Below are 17,600 nucleotides of genomic sequence, written 5' to 3'. Positions count from 1 at the left end.
TCCCTCCTGTCTGTCTTCTGCCAGCCTCCACCCACCTACACTAGGGACCCCTCACTGCTTCCGCCTAGCCCTCCACTCCCGTTCCCCTGGCTGCCAACCCCATCAGTCACGTGGCTAAAGCCCCCAGCCATCAGAGCGCTGGGTCAGACAGCGCACCTGCCCAGTCCATTCCATTCAGAGCATGGCCCCGAACCTTCCAGTGAGTCTGCAAACGGCTTCCCTGTCCTATGAAATACCCGCTGCTGTGTCTCCCTGGGCTGGCCCCATGCTGAGCCTGGGCAACTGGAGGGGACCCAGCCTCCCACAGGGCCAGCGTTAGCACTGCGGAGTTGAGGGAGAAGGGGTCACATCTCTCTGTGACCTTGGCTTTGTTGGCCTCCCCTTGCAGCAACCATGAAAAGAATGCGCTCTGTGCTCAGCCTAAGGCTGTGTTTGGATTGCTAGTGTCACCTTGGCGACTTTAACGTTGCGTTTCTGTTTAGAAGTGTGTTCCCAAGGCTCCCTAATGGAAGCACCAGTCACGGAGGGACTCATGGAGGTGCTTGCTTCATGCCTTCAGGCCCTGATCAAAGCAGACGTCCTTATTCAGAGAACCAAGTTCAAACACCTGAGAGGTCCCGGGAGGTGCGGTGCTCTGACCACTCTCTGGCTGCAACCACTGGCCACAGCTCAGGGCTCTCCCGGGCTCACAGATGGCTCTGCCTGCACTTATCCTGGGGACTTAGGGGCTGAGCTAGAAAGGGGTCGGGGGTGGCCACCAGAGAACCCACTTTCATTGTCAATCTTGAGATCAAAGAAAACCAGGGGCTTGTCTTCCACCAGGGAGTTGGAGAGGCTGTCGTCCAGGACCCCGAGGGAGCTGGGGCCCTCCAGCTGGAGGTCACTGGACTCGCTGCTGCTGTCGGCCAGCTCTCGGGAGTCCTGCAACACAGAAGAAACCAACAGGTCAGGGGGCCGTGGGGGCCGAGAGCGGGCAGTGGCCATGTGAGCCGGTTCCCTGTGAAAAGGTGTGCGTGCTGGTGTGTGCGTAAGCGTGGGGCAGGGGGCAGTGAGAGTGCATGGGTATGGCGGGGGGTCTGTGTGTGACTTGGGGAGGGCCTGTTACTGGGAAAGGGAGGCGGCGTTTCCAAGCGAGTGCCTGAACGGATGTGAACGTGCACGTGTGAGGGTCATGTGTGTGAACCAGGGCACGTGTGTCAGTGCATGAGTAGGATGGGATCATGGGGCCAAGTGTGAGTGAGTGTGAAAAGTGTGGGAATAAATGCATATATTGTGTGTGTGGGGGGGGTGTGGGTTTGTGGGCCTGTGTTGACACAGGTGTGTGTGAAAGTGTGATACTGTGTGGCTAAGTGTGTCCATGGGTGAGCAAGGCTGGGGATGGAGACTCAGAAAAGGTGTCGGGGCCGAGGTGGGCAGGGCCCAGTGTGTCTGCTCCTCGCTTCAACTCCTTGAGCCAACTCAGAACAAACATCGTGAACTGGGGGGTGGCGGGGGAAGGAGTCCCATCTCGAACCTCAGGTGTTTCTCTGGAAGGGGCAAGATGCCTGGCTTTTCTTGTCCCCCAAGTGAACTGAGGTCCCAGCACCCTGCACAAAGGAGCAGGGAGGGCCGCCCGACCTCTGGGACGCCACTTCTAGGCGACACACGGTGCCTGGCTGTGAGAACAATGGAGAGAAGTAGGCTCAGAACCGGGAGCCCTCTGCCATTTGGCGTCCAGAAGACAGCTGCTTAGGTAAGCTGAAGGCGGGGGTTCCGCCAGCCTGGGCACCTGAGGCTCTGATCTCTCCAGCACCAAGGTGTGAACACTGGTGAAAGGCCCTGGGGGTGGGAGAGGCTCTAGCTGTAAGCGTTTAAACCCCCAGGGCTGGGGCAAATGGGAGGCAGAGCCTTTCATAATATAGAGTTAATTGCTTATCATTGGCACACATGGCAAAGCTAGGCTTTGGGGGCCGCTCAGAACTTACTGTGTCACCTGTGGATATTAACCAGACACCAGGGGTAAGGGATGTGGCCATTGTCACAGGGCCCGCTGCAGGCACTGCTGGAACAGAGTCCAGGGCAGGCCCCAACCTTCCCCTCTGATAGACCGCCCCTGGCGGCTGATGGAGTTGGCCTCACCAGAGGTCATCCGAGACCTCTCTGAACCCTGACCTCTGGCTGTCGTCCCTGGCCTGGGCAGAACTAGCCTACTGTCTTTGGCCCTTCCACTCTCCAGGTGAAATCTCTGTTTTACTGAAACTCCAGCCAAGTGCGAAGTCTTTGCTAACCACAATTAAAATGTGCCGGATTTTCCTGTGAGTGGCCGATTTCTGCTTTATTTGCATTTCGTAGCCCTCTCCCAGGCTCACCAACTTCCTCCTAGGCGCTGATAGAAACTGAGTCTATCTAGAATAGAGCTGGTTTGGCTTACAGCAGCCGGTGAGTTTTCTGGAACTTTACACCTGAGGCCCTACTTTGACAAAACATAGGCCTTGTGGATCACTATCCTCGAGTTGGCCACACATCCAAGGCTGGTCTGGAATGTCCAGATGAGTTTCTGTCACGCTGTCAGGGCTCCCTTGCCTCCCTGGAGGGAGGCTTCTCCAGGAGTCTTCTTTGAAGTTGCTAGAGCGCCAACAGGAGACACTACCTTCTCCCATGGGAGAATCTAGTTGTTTCCTATATCCAAGCTTCCAGTGCCTGTTCCGATCACAAGGCAGGGGTGCCCTCACACTTGGGCTGGTGGAAGCAGCTGGACTCCCCTTGCTGTGGCCTCCCCCGGGCTTCAGGTGAAGTGCCGTCCCCTTGGCCGAGTCTTCTCTGCCACCCACCGACATGGCCTTCCCTTCTTTCTTCTTCTCTTTGCTCCAAACTGCCGAAGCCCTCGCAGTGGCCCCAAGTGCATCCGTCTGTCTTCTGGCACCATCTCTTCAGGCTGGAAAGCCAGTGTCTTCTCTTCAGATAGTCCTTTCCAAGACTTGATCTCTCTGGAGAGCAGCATCTTTGAGCTAACTCCCCCATCTTTATATTAGGGTCACTTATGATAGCCACGAGACCCTCACTTTTTAAGAGCTTCCCATGGTCCTGGGGTCATTCTCTCTTTTATAGTCATGGGAATATCTTTGTCCTGAACTTACTGAAGATCCTGCTGGCCCCCTTAATAAAAGAACACCCCTTTCCATCGAGCTGTCAAGGGAGGGAAGGTTGAATCTTCCAGCCCTGACTCCTCTTTCGCCCAGATTTCTCTTGCCCTTGCGGACGACCATAAAGTATGGCTACTCCACTGGGCTGGTCTCACAGGAATGCCTTCCACTGAACTCCAGCTAGCACTACAAGCAGTTCCCCATTCCTGCCTTAAATCCCAGCGGTACAGCTGGGAAGTACTGACATTTAACAAAGACTTTCCTAAAGACCCAAGGTTAACAGAATCAGCACAGCTGGTTATCCAGCTCCGATGTTGGATCTCTTTCTGTCCCTCTTCCATGCCCCCCACTGTCACTCCTCCACCTCATTCCACAACCAGGATTAAGCGGGGCCGGGGGAGGGGTGGAGCATATAGGGGGAGAGCAGCAGAGACCTGGACCCAAGAATCCAGGAGAGGGCCTTTTGTTGGAAAAAGCTTGAGATTTGCTTGGAAGGGAAAAGAATGGCAGCAGAAAGAACCAGAGCGGGGAAGAGATCAGAGCCCTCATGTGAGGACTGGAAAGTGAAAAGTGAGAAAAGGCTCTGAGGGACCAGTTAGTAGGAGATGGTGGTGGTGAGTATGAAGGGACGGAGGATTTATGGAGTGCTGCTGTGAATTGGAGAAGGAAATGGCAGCCCACTCCAGTACTCTTGCCTGGAGAGTCCCAGGGATGGCAGAGCCTGGTGGGCTGCCATCTGTGGGGTCGCACAGGGTTGGACACGACTGAAGCGACTCAGCAGCAGCAGCAGCTGTGAGTTATGAGTTGCATTCTCCGTAACAGTCTTTGAAAGATGACTATATACTAGATAGTTGGTCAATGGATCGTGTTTCTTTGACTGCAAAACTGAGCCATGTGGGATCTGGGATATTTCTCAGGATACACAGGCAATCAGGATACATGTGCAACTGGGTTCACGAGCTCAATTTCACTTATCTTCATCACAGTCAACTTAGCAGACTAACCACATCTCAACTTAACACAGCAGGTGTAAGGGCCATAATGAGGTGCTCCTAGGAAGCCTCTAGCTTATCACCTTCCAAAAAACCTCTAGGGGGTTTATCTGGAAAGACTCAGCATCTCCCCTTCCCAAACTGGATCATATCCCAGCATGCATACATCACCTCTGTTCAAGGCTGATAGGTACACAAATGAGCAGCATTTCTTTGACACAGATATGCAGTCAAATCCCTCAAGAGAAGGGGGCAACAGAGGATGAGATGGTTGAATGGCATCACCAACTCAATGGACATGAGTTTGAGCAAACTCTGGGAGATAACAAAGGACAGGGGAGCCTGATGTGCTGCCGTCCATGGGGTCGCAGAGTTAGACACGACTTAGCGACTGAACAACACAACAACCTTGATTGTTCATAAGCAGTTTAAAAAAATCTTGATGTCCAGGCTGCGCCCCAGACCAATGTAGTTAGACTCCCTGGGGGTGGGACTCAGGAATCTGTCCTTGGTAAAACCCCCAAGTGATAGCAGTGTGCAGCCAGGATTGGGAATAACTGTCCTAATTACGGATTCATTCCACATTTGGGCATCAGCAAATCAGACAGAAGCCAAGCGCTTTGCTATTCAACATCCTCACCTGAAGTATCTAGTATTGACATTAATGCTAATCTAGAGGTCCTTGGCTCCTGAGGAACTTTCTCAGCACTTGAGCTTACAGTTGGGATCAGACTGGCCAGACACACGCATGCCTGTGTTTTGCAGACAGAAAACCCTAGCTCTTGCAAAGCCTGAAGGCCCCAGAGATACCGCACATGTTATCTGTTAACCCAGATGATCCCATTAGCCAGCCAGTGGTCCCTACGGCCCTATCTCCTGCTCTGGCCCCTCTGCAGGCTCCAGGAGCCACGGCTCCCATCTTCTCGGTCGAGCACCTGTGTCTTTTTCTGATGCGCACACTCACCAGCATCACAGTCCCTCCCCTCGGTCAGTTGCTCCCCTGGGCCTTCCTTCCACTGCTGGTCACCATGTATATCTTCCGGGGGCTGCCCCCTCGGCAAGGCCACCTCCTGCTTCCACTTGGTCCTGCTGCTACCGGGCACTGGGGCATCTTCTGTTGCAAGAGTGGGTGAGGACATCTACCTTTTTCTCCTTTGGCTCTGCTGACACAGGGCCCGCAGTAGAGGTGTGGCTGACCCACCTCATTTTTAAGCACAGTCCTCACCCCAGGTCTCCAGCATCAGACCTGGGACTCCCTCTCCACCCCAAGACTACAGCCCCACTGCCTTTCCCATCAGGGGCGAGGTCTCCGACAGAACACCCGTGCTGCTCAAGTAGCCTCTCCCCAGCCCTGCCCACCACACCAGATCAGTGCCAGAGCCCCGACATGTCTGGATTCCAGCCATTGACACAGCTGCAGCCCAAGCTTGGGGCTTGCATGCCCTGGTACATTTGGAAAACACAGTATCTTAGCAGCCCACTACTCCACAGCTCAGCAGGCGACATAAGAGACGTGAGTTCAACCCCTGGGTGGGGAAGAGCCCCTGGAGAAGGAAATGGTAACCTACTCCAGTATTCTTGTCTGCAGAGTCCCATGGACAGAGGAGCCTGGTGAGCTACAGTCCATGGGGTCACAAAGAGGTGGACACAACTGAAGCAACTAAGCAGGCATTCCAAAGCTCTCACACAGGAGCAGGACGGATAAAGGCCACAGGGAGGGGAGGACGTGGGAGCTGGGAGCATCCTGCAGACATTGCCCTGCCCCCTCCTGCGAAGGAACTCTGGGAGCGCCAGGGGTCTGGAAGGGGGCATGGCAGGTGGGTGAGAGGTGCACCTACTTAGGAGGATCTAATCTGTTTGCTTTCTAAATTTTTTTTCCCCAATAAGTTTCAGACTCCCATAATGGTTAATTTTAAAAATGTGTCTGAAGAACGCCCACACAAAAGCAGTGACCCTCTGGTTCTCTTGCCTCCAAACCTGATCTCCAAACATAAGCAGCTGCTTCTAATCATTTAATTCTTTGTAACCTGCAATGCACTTCTCCTTCCTGAGTTGATCAACCTCAGATAGCATCTAGCGGCTCCTTGCTGCTGACAGCTAAGTGCTAGTCTGACCCCCCATCCCCACGCCACCAAAATATTGCATGTTTCAGCGCTTCCAGCTGACTCTCACGAAGTCTGGCCAGATTAACAGTGTTTGACGCCTTCTCTTGCTCTTTCTTTCCCAGGCGTCTACTTCCATCCAGGGTTAGCCTTGTTTTAATGTTATCAAGATTATGGGATAGAAAGAAGTAACCAGCTTTCTGAGGAATTTAGATTCACAAAGTGATTGGCTTTGAGGAATAGTAAAAAGGGTGGGGGGAGTCCTGGGCAGCTCTGGGGTCCCAGCTTCTGCAACTAGGCAGATGTATGCAATTTACAGAGAGGACGAGAGGCGAGGTGAATTTGATGTTTGACACTGGGTGGCCACTGGCTCTACTGGTCCGGCGGGCAGGAGCCCATATGCAGCTGTGCGCATGATTGAGATCACAGGGAGAGTGTACAGATTCTAGGAGGAGATGAGATCCCAGAACCTAAGCTGGAAGAACAACATTTAAAAAACAGAGACCTGAAGTGGGGGCGAGGAGGCCCAGCCAGAGCTGCAGGAGGAAACCTCCTGAGCCCAAGGGAAGCGGAGTGCTGGGGCGTTAGGACTGAAGGTGACCACTGCACTCAGAGGCACGGAGGCTACCCTGGAGATGGTGGCAGGGCTCACGGGCATGGTGGGGAAAGGCAGGGGGCTGGGGCAAGGAAGGAGCGCCGAGGGGGTGAAGGTTGAAGGGTAAATGGTGTGTGGGGGGTGCATGCAAAGATGGGGCCTTCTCCAGGGTGCTTAGTTACAGCCCACAGGAAGTGTTTGAAGATGCGAATGCGGCTGGGGAGATGGAAGGAGGTTCCCAAGGGGGCAGGAGGGCATGGCCATGGAGAGGAGGAGTGAGTCCTAGAGGCGGGTGGCCATCCCCACCATACTAACAGAAGGGATGGGGAGGGATGTGATGGGGTCGGGTCAGTCGGTCATCAGAGAGCAAGATGTGGGCTGCTGCGATGCCACCTGTCCTGTGGTCCTCCTAGGGCAGAAGGTGCGGCCACCGGCCAAGAGCGAGGGTGGGGAAGAGGGACCAGAGCTGGGGAAGCAGGGTGCAGCGAGGTGCCGAGGCGAGCAGGGGCGGGGCATGCCTAGGCAGGAGGCTAAGGAGCCCGGGAGACACATCATTTGTAGCTTTCCTCCCCTCGACTTTTCTCCAACAGAAGTTGGCCTCCAGGTGGCAGTGCAGAGCAGGGGACCCGACTGCATCCTTCCAGGGCTGTCTTTGGAGGGCAGGCTACCAGGAGGGGGCGGTGGGGAGACAGGGCATCGAGATCCTGGTGGAAGACTGGCTGAAACGGTGGACCCTGTTGGCTGGGGGGCGGGAGGTAATGGCAGAAGGAACTGGGCGGCAAACAGCCCAAGTTCTGGAAGAAACTGATAGAGAACTCAAGGAAGAGGAAGCTATGGTCAGTCTGGGCCAGTCTAGAGAGGGAAAGTTCTCAGTGATGGAGTGGTCTGGGGGGAGGAGGCAAGGCGGGTGGGGCTGGCAGCTTCAGGGGAATGCGGCAAAGATCCCTGAAAGGTCACGGAGAGGAGAGGCCGGGGTGGTGGATGTTGAAGTCATCCAGGAAGAAAGTGGGACCCGGGTGGGGAGAGGAAACCTAGGAGACAGTCTTCCGATACAGTGGGAGCAGAAGGATGTCCAAGATGAGCTGGGGAAAGTGGGGTTCATCTGGAGAGCCCGAACCTCAAGGGCACGGAGGATGTTGCCAGATAGTAGAACCAGAACAGTCCAGGAGACACAGAGGGCCTGGACCTCACCTCCCACCTCCGATGCTCACACAGGGTATGGAGGACAGAGGGTCACAGCAGCCCCACAGGTGAACCAAGTGTCCGTGCAGAGGACACAAAGACCACTAGCCGGGAGGAGCTAGGCCCAGCAGGGAACCTGACGGTCATGGAAGAAGGGTTTGCAAGGGTAATCGTTCAATAAGTGTTTATTGAGCAGCCGCACCTGCCAGGGCCTGGGAGCCACACAGTCCCTGCCCTCATGGGCTTACATCCTGGCAGAGGCCCAGTGGGAAGGCTTGGGGTGGGAGATCGGGGCAGTGGGAGTTGCAAAGGGTGCGAGAAGCTTCCTTGTCTTGGGCAAAGAGACTTGAGGATGCGAGGAACGAGAATATCCTGACTGGGGAGGCCTTAAGCCTCTCTGTTCAGAGGCCCATGGAGCCATTTATTCTCTGCTCCACTCTGTGAGAAGACACACGGGATGCCAACCTGCCAGTCTCCGGGGCTGCAGAGCAGGGAGGCACTTGGGACTCTCAGAGGCTTGTCTGCGGGGTGTCTGGGCCGGTGGGTGGCCTCTCCAGAGGGTGGGGTGGTAGGAACGCACTTGGAGAGGCCTCCGGGGGGACCTGGATTGGGGGATTTTCCATGGGGACCCTGCCAGAATCCCCAGGGGAAACCTCTGCTCCAGGAATTTGGGATGCTCTGCCTCCCCCCATTATTCTCCTGTAAAAGGTGTTACGCTGGGAGATCCCAGGGGAGTGAGGAAGGGGAAAGATGTTGAGCCACTGGGACACAGAGGGGAAGGGGTCAAGGGGTCGTGCAGCCAGTCGCATCAGGCGGGGTTGGCCACCGGCCCTTTGGGGGAGGGTGGGATCCTCCTGGGGATTGGCAGGTTGGCTGGGAGGCCCAGTGGTGGCCGGGGTGGTGGCTTGACTCGTGGAGGGAGGCCAAGTCCACGTGTGGGCACCATACGTTTTGAGGGGCAGGTGAAAGGTGCTGCGAGGGCGCAGGGCTCTGTGCGCCCCGCGTGACAGGAAGCTGATCCCACGGTGGACGGCGGCTTGCTCCTGGTGGCCGGCAGGCTGGCTGGGACTCTCAGCGTCGGGGACGGCAGCTTGCTCGGCAGGATGGTGGGGAGGCCAAGCCGGGGGGCGGCATGTGCCATGGGACAGACGAGAGGCCCGGAGGGGGTGGGACGCTCGGCGAGCTCTCGGCGGGGGGTGGACAGACGAGGAAGGAGGCAGGACGGCGGTCTCAGTGGGCTCCGCACACTTTCCAACACAGAACCTCAGACTGAGGGCTGGCAGGGGCCTCAGGGGCCACCCAGTCCAGCCTTCCACTCTATTCTGACCCCTTTCACCCCTGGGCAGGTGACAGCCCGGCCTCTATGAACCTCTATGAACAAACCTCCAGGGACAGGAGGGTCACAACCCATGCGGCCACTTGTCCCACTGCGGGATGGCTTTAAAGAAATTTCTGCTTACGTGGAGTCACAATGTGCTAGTCTGGGCCCTGCATGGTGCTGCCCTGTGCCCTCACACCCCCATGTGGCCCTGCATCGCTGCCATTAACCGGGGAATGGGTGCGGGTCCAGCCTCCTCACTGGGACTTAGGAGGGCAGAAAATGCATAAGGAAGCTGCAGACACAGGCATTGGCTAGTCCAGAAAAGACACAGGGCTCTGAAGGGAAGCCCTGTCCAGATCTTCAGAGAGAGTACATGTGATTACTGACGGCTCCTGCCCTGGTACGATGGGAGGGCCGGGGCGATCCAGGCCACAGCTGGCAATTGGAGACTATTCTCTGGACAGCTCAGGACTCACTGCCTCGCTGATACATACCCCGGGAGCAAGGTGAGTCTGAGAGTCACATGCTGGGGCTGTGCCCCCAGGGACCTGGAATGGGGGAAGGCAGTGTCCTGGGCCGGACCTCTGAGCCACTCACCAGGTTTTCAGCATCTGAGTCTTCCGAGCTGCTGATCACCACAACGCGCTCCTCTGAAACAGAGCAGGGGAGACGGGGTTAGGACCTGCCAGGGCTGCTCATGGATGGAGCCCAGGGTGTTCTCCTGTGGGATTCCTTGCAGGCCAGTGGGCTGGGTGGGTGACATGTGCCCTGCAAGGGGGCTGTCAACATTCAGCGTGTGTGCCAGCATGGATCTGCCTGTTTAGTCGCTCAGTTATGTCTGACTCTTTGCAACCCTGTGGACTGTAGCCCACCAGGCCTCTCTGCCAGTGGAATTCTCCAGGCAAGAATACTGGGGTGGGTTGCCATGCCTTCCTTCAGGGGATCCCCAGGGCAGGGATCGAAGCTGCCTCTCTGATGCCTACCTGTGTTGACAGGCAGGTTCTTTACCACTGGGCCACCTGGGAAGCTAGGATCTGCCGGTACAGAGGGGTTACTCAAGGTGGCTTTCTATCACTGCCTGCTGTACCTTGTCTGTGAAGACTTAATTCAGCTGCTGGCCCTGGAATGATTCAGAACTGACTACCCGTGGAGGGGGTGTGACAGGCACAACCTGGTTTGGAACCTTTGGCCATCCTAATGCAGCACACTGGTCGTTCCAATTCTCAGCTCCGTGAGCTGAGATGTTTGAGTTAAAAGATACTTCAGGTTGACAAAGCCTTCTGATTACCAATAGCATTTGTGAGCCAAGGATTCTCCGTTGGGGCTGAGTGTGTGGCCAGGGTCAGGGTTCAGTGTGACCAGGGACAGGGGTCAGTGTGGGACCTAGAATGAAAACAAAGCTGGACATTGGATAAAACAGCTCCAGGAAGAACTGTCTTGAACATTCCAGAATTCTGTGGGTTGATTGCCACTCACATGAAAGGACTCCCTGTCTGGCAGTGGCCATAAAAGATACCTTGAACAAACGAGATACTTTAGGTGGATGGCCTTTGTAAACAAATTTGGGAACTGATGGGTGTGGACTTTACTCAAGTCTTCTCTGAGGATGTGCTAAACACCCACCAACAAACATTGTTTGGGGAGACCCAGCCTGTGCAGAGGCACAGTACTGGGTTCAAATAGGGTGTGTCAGGGCAAGGAGCTAAGGAAATGTGTTCCCCAGCCCATCATGCTCCCCACACGGGCATCCCAGCAAAGCATGGGCTAAATCATCCACTCTCGTGCCACTCCCGCCCCCAAGACAAACCCTGGATTTGCCCTTCCCCATTTGGTGGCAGCTGAGGGCAAGACCGTGAACTTCCAGATGTTCAAGCTGGTTTTAGAAAAGGCAGAGGAACCAGAGATCAAATTGACAACATCCGCTGGATCAAGGAAAAAGCAAGAGAGTTCCAGAAAAACATCTATTTCTGCTTCATTGACTATGCCAAAGCCTTTGACTGTGTGGATCACAACAAACTGTGGAAAATTCTGAAAGAGATGGGAATACCAGACCACCTGACCTGCCTCCTGAGAAATCTGTATGCAGGTCAGGAAGCAACAGTTAGAACTGGACATGGAACAACGGACTGGTTCCAAATAGGAAAAGGAGTACATCAAGGTTGTATATTATCACCCTGCTTATTTAACTTATATGCAGAGTGTATCATGAGGAATGCTGGGCTGGAAGAAGCACAGGCTGGAATCAAGATTGCCGGGAGAAATATCAATAACCTCAGATATGCAGATGACACTATCCTTATGGCAGAAAGTGAAGAGGAACTCAAAAGCCTCTTGATGAAAGTGAAAGAGGAGAGTGAAAAGGCTGGCTTGAAGCTCAACATTCAGAAAACTAAGATCATGGCATCTGGTCCCATCACTTCATGGCAAATAGATGGGGAAACAGTGGAAACAGTGTCAGACTTTGTTTTTTTGGGCTCCAAAATTACTGCGGATGCTGATTGCAGCCATGAAATTAAAAGACACTTACTCCTTGGAAGGAAAGTTATGACCAACCTAGATAGCATATTAAAAAGCAGAGACATTACATTGCCAACCAAGATCCGTCTAGTCAAGGCTATGGTTTTTCCAGTAGTCATGTATGGATGTGAGAGTTGGACAGTGAAGAAAGCTGATCGCCGAAGAATTGATGCTTTTGAACTGTGGTGTTGGAGAAGACTCTTGAGAGTCCCTTGGACTGCAAGGAGATCCAACCAGTCCATTCTAAAGGAGATCAGTCCTGGGTGTTCATTGGAAGGACTGATGCCAAAGCTGAAGCTCCAATACTTTGGCCACCTCATGCGAAGAGTTGATTCACTGGAAAAGACTCTGATGCTGGGAGGGATTGGGGGCAGGAGGAGAAGGGGACGATAGAGGATGAGATGGCTGGATGGCATCACTGACTCGATGGAGGTGAGTTTGAGTGAACTCCAGGAGTTGGTGATGGACATGGAGGCCTGGCGTGCTGTGATTCATGGGGTCACAAAGAGTCGGACATGACTGAGTGACTGAACTAAACTGAACTGAACTGAGGGCAAGACACACAGGGAATGCTGCTGGCCTTGGGCTTCATGGAGGGGCGTCAGGATGCAGAGAAGGTCCCACCCAGCCCCTGGAAGACAGCATGCAGGCCTCAGCCCGTCCTGCCCATCCCCACTCCCTACCTGTCTCTGGAGGGTCGCCGGTTTGATGGTTGCTGTCAGGCAGGGAGAGCTCATCTCTTATGATGGGGTTCTTGGGGCTGGGGGGCCCATCCAGGTGCGGTGGCGAGACTGCCCTGGAGGTGCTGGGCCTGGGCTGCTCAGGGGAGCTCCGAGCCAACCTAGACTCTTCCCCCTCCTCAGACTCCATCTTGATGACCTTCCGGGGGCACTCGGTCTGGCAGGCCTTCCTCTTCTGTGGTGTGGCCGTGTTGGTGACCTCCTGTGCAGTGGGGTGTCAAAGGGCAGGGTCAGGAGCCTCCAGGGGATTGGGGCAGTGGGCAGAGACCCAGACCTGAGTGGTAGGAATCTGTTCCCCGCCCCATGCCCTTTGCTCCCGCTGTCCCCTTTGCTCTATGCCATGCAGATCACACCTCTCTACACAGAGGCCCTCCCAGGTCACCAGGCACACTGGCCCTGCTGGTGATCACTGACCACCGATCTCTGTTGGCTTCTGACTGCCCTGGGAGGGGCTCCTGATTGGAGGGGAGCTTCCTGACATGACAACCAAGAGCTGGGAGAGCCCAGAGTAAGTGCCTATTGAGGTCTGGGTTCTCACTTCCATTCCACCTCTTACCACCTGGTGGGATCTGGGCCCTGGGAAGGGGAGGCGAGAGCTGGGGAATATCTTACTTCTTTGCAGGAGGGGTCTTGGATGGAGAAGGCGTACACTGGCACAGGGTGCGCCCCTGGCACCGGCTGTACCACGGCCAATCCCGTGGCTTGCACCTGGTCCCTCTGTACCTCCTCTGGCTGCAAAGTTGGGAAACAAAAGTAGTCAGAAATGACCAGGCAGGGGACTTCCCTGGTGGTCCAACAGCTAAGTCCCTGCACTCCCAATGCAGGGGGCTCAGGTTTGACCCCTGGTCGGGGAACTGGATCTCACACGCTGAAACTAAAGAGTGCGTGTTCCTCAACTAAGACCCGGTGCAGCCAAATAAATAAATATTAAAAAAAAAAAAATGACCAGGCAGTAGGACCAGCCAGGTCCCCTGGTCCAATACCCAGAGCCTACTGGGGAGCAGGAGTCTTCCTTACAGCCTCCATGACTTCACCTTCTGGCAACCCTGAGGTGCTGGCATCCACGTCAATGCCCGTGCATCCTAAGGGGCCAGAAGATGACCTCAGGGATCACACTGCCCAACAACTCAAGGCTCGCTTGACAAGTAGACCCAGCCTAGTCCTTGGTGGCTCAGATGGTAAAGAATCCACCTGTAATGTGGGAGACCTGGATTCAATCCCTGGGTTGGGATGATCCCCTGGAGGACGGCATAGCAACCCACTCCAGTATTCTTGCCTGGAAAATCCTCATGGACAGAGGAGCCTGGCGGGCTACAGTCCATGGCGTTGCAGAGTCAGACATGACTGAGTGGCTAAGCAGAGACAAAGGGGTGGTGGTGGTGGTCCCTACCAATGGTAGTAGCTCCTCTCTAGCTGCAAATCCATCATAAGGAGGGGACCCTTCCACTGAGCTGACATTTCCCCCTGCCCCATCACCTGTTTACAATAGCCCAAAGCGGGAAGCAGCCCAAATGTCAACTGATGAAGAGATGAAATGTAGGGTAGCCATTCAGGAGAATGCTATTCAGGCATAGAAAGGAATGAAGTTCTGACCACACAAGGTGGACGAAGCTTGAACACATCATGCTAAGTGGACAGCTAGCCACAGAAGAACGCATACTGTATGATTCCATTTATATGAACTATCCAGAAGTGCCAACTGCACAGAGACAGCAGACCCGGGGTCACCAAGGGTTGGGGGAGGGAAAGTGAGGCGTGACTGCTCCGTGGATAAGGGCTTTCCATTTGGGGAAATGAAAGTACAGGAAACACAGTCCTGGACAGTTACACCAGACTGTGAGCACACGAAATGCCACTAGATGGTACACTTTAAAGTAGTCGAAATGGTGAATTTTCTTACGTGAATTTTACAACAAAATTACAGTTTAAAAAAAAAGGTGGTGGTACTATATTATGATTATTGCCCATCTACAGAGAAGGAAACCAAGGCACAGGTGAAGTGATTTCCTAAGGTCATAACCTAATAAGGGCCTGGACCAGGGGCTTGAAACTAGTGTTATTTTTAATTTTTAAAAAATTTGTTTATTCTTGGCTGTGCTGGATCTTCGTTGCTTTGTGCAGGCTTTCTCTAGTTGTAGCAAGAGAGGGTTACTCTCCAGTTGCGGTGTGAGGGCTTCTCTTTCTTAGAACACAGGCTCGTTGCGGTGCATGGGCTTAGTTGCTCTGTGGCATGTGGAATCTTCCTGGACCAGGGATTGAACCCACGTCCCCTGCCCCGGTAGGCAGATTCTTATCCACTGCGCCACCAGGGAAGTCCGAATCTGGTGCTTTTGAAATGCAAGTTCCCTTTCTGTGCCTGGGTGCACTCCCTTTTCTTCACTCACTGTCCCCTTTATGTCTCTCTGCACCATCTTTCCCTATTGTGGGAAACTCAAGAGTAAGCTGGAGCTTTTGCTGATGTGGCGAGCATCCCTCTGCAGTGAGAGGCCCGGGTTCCGGGGCTCAGTCCAGGGCCCCCGGCCTGCCCCTCCTGCCTCCAATCCTGACTCCGTGGTGCCTCACAGTCCCTGTGCACTCGGCGGATGAGGGTCCATCCGGCGCCCGAGGTCCATCCACACAGCTGGAGGGGGCAATTGGCTAAGCTGAGCTGCATCAGAAAACCCAGGCACTGGGCTCTAAGAGGGTGAGGTCAGGAACGTGCTTTCCTTATGGGGACAGGCTCTGTCCGCTCCCGAGCGGTGGGGCCTGTGGTCAGGCCCACCCTCACAGGGTGAATTGCAGGGCTTACCTGGCCAAGCCCGGGCAGGGGAAGGCAGGGAAGCCCGGCACGACAGGCCGTGCGCTGGGGACTAGGAGCCTGAGGTGGGGCTCTTCTTGATGTCAAGTGCATTCATGTCAAATGTGGGTTCCCAAATCATTGCCTATCATGGACTGATTTCCTTCCCGGGTTTCTCTTTCTCAACATCTTCACAAAAACAGAGGAGAGCTCTCTCTCTGAATCAGAGAGTGGACTTGTTTGGGGTGGGACAGGGGGCAGGTTGTGTGGGAGGAGGGGATGACCCGGCAGGTCATTTCCTCCCAGGCCTCTTGGAAAAATATACCATCTCCAGGGTGATCTCTGGGCCAGTGTTTTACAAATTAGAGTTGTGACTCACGGAAGCAAAGTCACGACTAGCATGTTTTGTATAATATAGAATACTACAGAACAGAAAACTCCTAGAGTACATTCCACATTTATAAGCGTAATTTATTGCGCAAAACTTCTGTTTTAGCTATAGGTATGTGCATGTGTATACACCAGTAGGTTAGACGTAAAATATATCTTTTACAGTGGGTAGTGGTCAGAAAGTTTAAACCACTCCACAGTCACGAAGATGGCCACTACTTAAAAAAAAAGCGTGAATGAGAACGTGGAGAATTTGGAACTGCTGCGGACTGCTGGTGCGCCAGTACGGTGCGGCCACTATGGAAAATTTTAAGGTGGTTCCTCAAAAACTAAAAACAGAATTACTATACGATGCAGCAAGTCCACTTCCAGGCAAATTTATATGTATTTGATCACCATTAAAAATGAAAGAGTGGGGACTTTACTGGTGGTCCAGTGGTTAAGAATCTGCCTTCTAATGCAGGGGACCTGGGTTCGATCTGTGGTCCAGAAAGATTCCATGTGCTGAGGGGCGACTAAGTTTGTATGCCACAACTACTGAGCTTGCGCTCTAAGAGCCTGCGCTCTGCAACAGGAGAAGCCACCACAATGAGAGGCGTGCACACCGCAACTAGAGAGTAGCCCCCACTTGCTGCAACTAGAAAAGGCTCGAGCGAGCAATGAAGACCCAGTGCAGCCAAAAAAATAAATAAATTTTTTTAAAAAATGAAAAGAGTTTGAAAGGTCTTGGTCTGCACGTCTGTGTGTGTCTCTGAAAACTGCTGCATGTAAGAGAACCTCTTTCCACGTGAGCTGTGAACTCCCCAAAGGCAGGGCTGGGCCCCTCTCAGCCTCTGCCGCATCCTTCCTGACACCCCCTACCCATGTTAAAGAAGCAGGGACACACATGAGGGCTCAGTAAAGAAAAAAAAATCATCATGACTGATTCATAGTTATTTTACAGTTTTAAAACAGTTTATTTTCTCCATTAAAGTATTGTGACGTCATTACAAAAAGAACCAAGGGAGAGAGAGAGGGACAATGTCTGAGGTGCCGCCCTACCCAAGCGCTCCTAGTTAATTACACCAGTTGCTATTTATCATCCTCTCCACCTAGGCACAGGGTGGGGATTAAAAGAAACCAGCAGTTTCAAGAGAGATGTGTGTTGGCACTGGAAGCCCAGTTCCTGCCTCCTAAGGCAGGAATGTGGGTCCAAGCGGTGCTTCTCTCCTGGCACAGCCAGACTGTGCCTGCCCCCCTCAAGCAGCCGCACCTGTCCTTTGCACTCATGGTGTATGACCCACTTCCATTCCCCAGCTCCATCCATCCCCACCCCCAAGCCTATTACCAAAGTGAAAGCAAGAGAGTCTGCACAGAGCATTCTTCTGATGCTCCAAGTTCAACCCGCTTAGTAACGGGAAATGAGATTGCACAAGACGAGACCCAGAAAAATGCCTAGACCTTCTTCACACAAGACAACATAGGCTCTCTTGCTGTTCATTAACTAACGACTGGGACCTGGAAGCCAGAGCAGTCTGTGGCCCTGGGGCACTTTTCACCACCATTCATAATTTCTTTGAAGACATTTTTTCATTCTAGCATTGTCTATCATATCAAAATAACCTAAAAGCCAAGGAACGGGCTAAATAAATCATGCTACACCTATTTTAGCATGGACCACTATGCAGATGCAAAAAGGCATCAGGAAGCTCCCTGCCTACGGATAAGAATTCCCCAAAAGTATTGTGCCTGAGGCATAATATATATGCGGCACTGTGCTACCTTGGTCCAAAAAAAAAAAAAAGGTAAATATACAGTCATATTTGCTTGTAACTACATAAAGAAATTCTGGAAGGATATATAAGAAATTAATAAAGATAGATA

At 53.6% G+C, this 17,600-nt stretch overlaps 1 protein-coding gene and 1 long non-coding RNA gene across 3 annotated transcripts in view; one reads left to right on the top strand and one right to left on the bottom strand.

Moving 5' to 3' along the window:
• PML (PML nuclear body scaffold) overlaps nucleotides 1-17,600 on the bottom strand; it is a 57,061-nt gene that overhangs the window by 2,766 nt on the left and 36,695 nt on the right. The window contains exons 5-8 of one of the 2 annotated variants that reach the window (XM_055418170.2): nucleotides 13,184-13,303; nucleotides 12,515-12,773; nucleotides 9,912-9,964; nucleotides 771-921 (exon numbers count right to left, since the gene is read on the bottom strand). In XM_055418170.2, coding sequence (XP_055274145.2) covers nucleotides 771-921; nucleotides 9,912-9,964; nucleotides 12,515-12,773; nucleotides 13,184-13,303 — 583 coding nt within the window. Of the gene's footprint in view, nucleotides 1-770; nucleotides 922-946; nucleotides 9,241-9,911; nucleotides 9,965-12,514; nucleotides 12,774-13,183; nucleotides 13,304-17,600 lie in introns of those variants that run through there. The other variant, XM_055418171.2, reaches the window with a different exon arrangement.
• LOC129550474 (uncharacterized) lies at nucleotides 497-16,336 on the top strand. Its single transcript, XR_008684837.2, has 4 exons — nucleotides 497-624; nucleotides 823-945; nucleotides 1,567-1,732; nucleotides 16,201-16,336. It is a non-coding gene; the product is annotated as an uncharacterized LOC129550474 (long non-coding RNA).

The sequence above is a fragment of the Moschus berezovskii genome, chromosome 21 (genome assembly GCF_049115385.1).
Source record: "Moschus berezovskii isolate FMDL1 chromosome 21, NW_MosBer_1.0, whole genome shotgun sequence".
Lineage (NCBI taxonomy): Eukaryota > Metazoa > Chordata > Mammalia > Artiodactyla > Moschidae > Moschus > Moschus berezovskii.
This window is presented reverse-complemented; position numbering and strand designations above follow the sequence as displayed.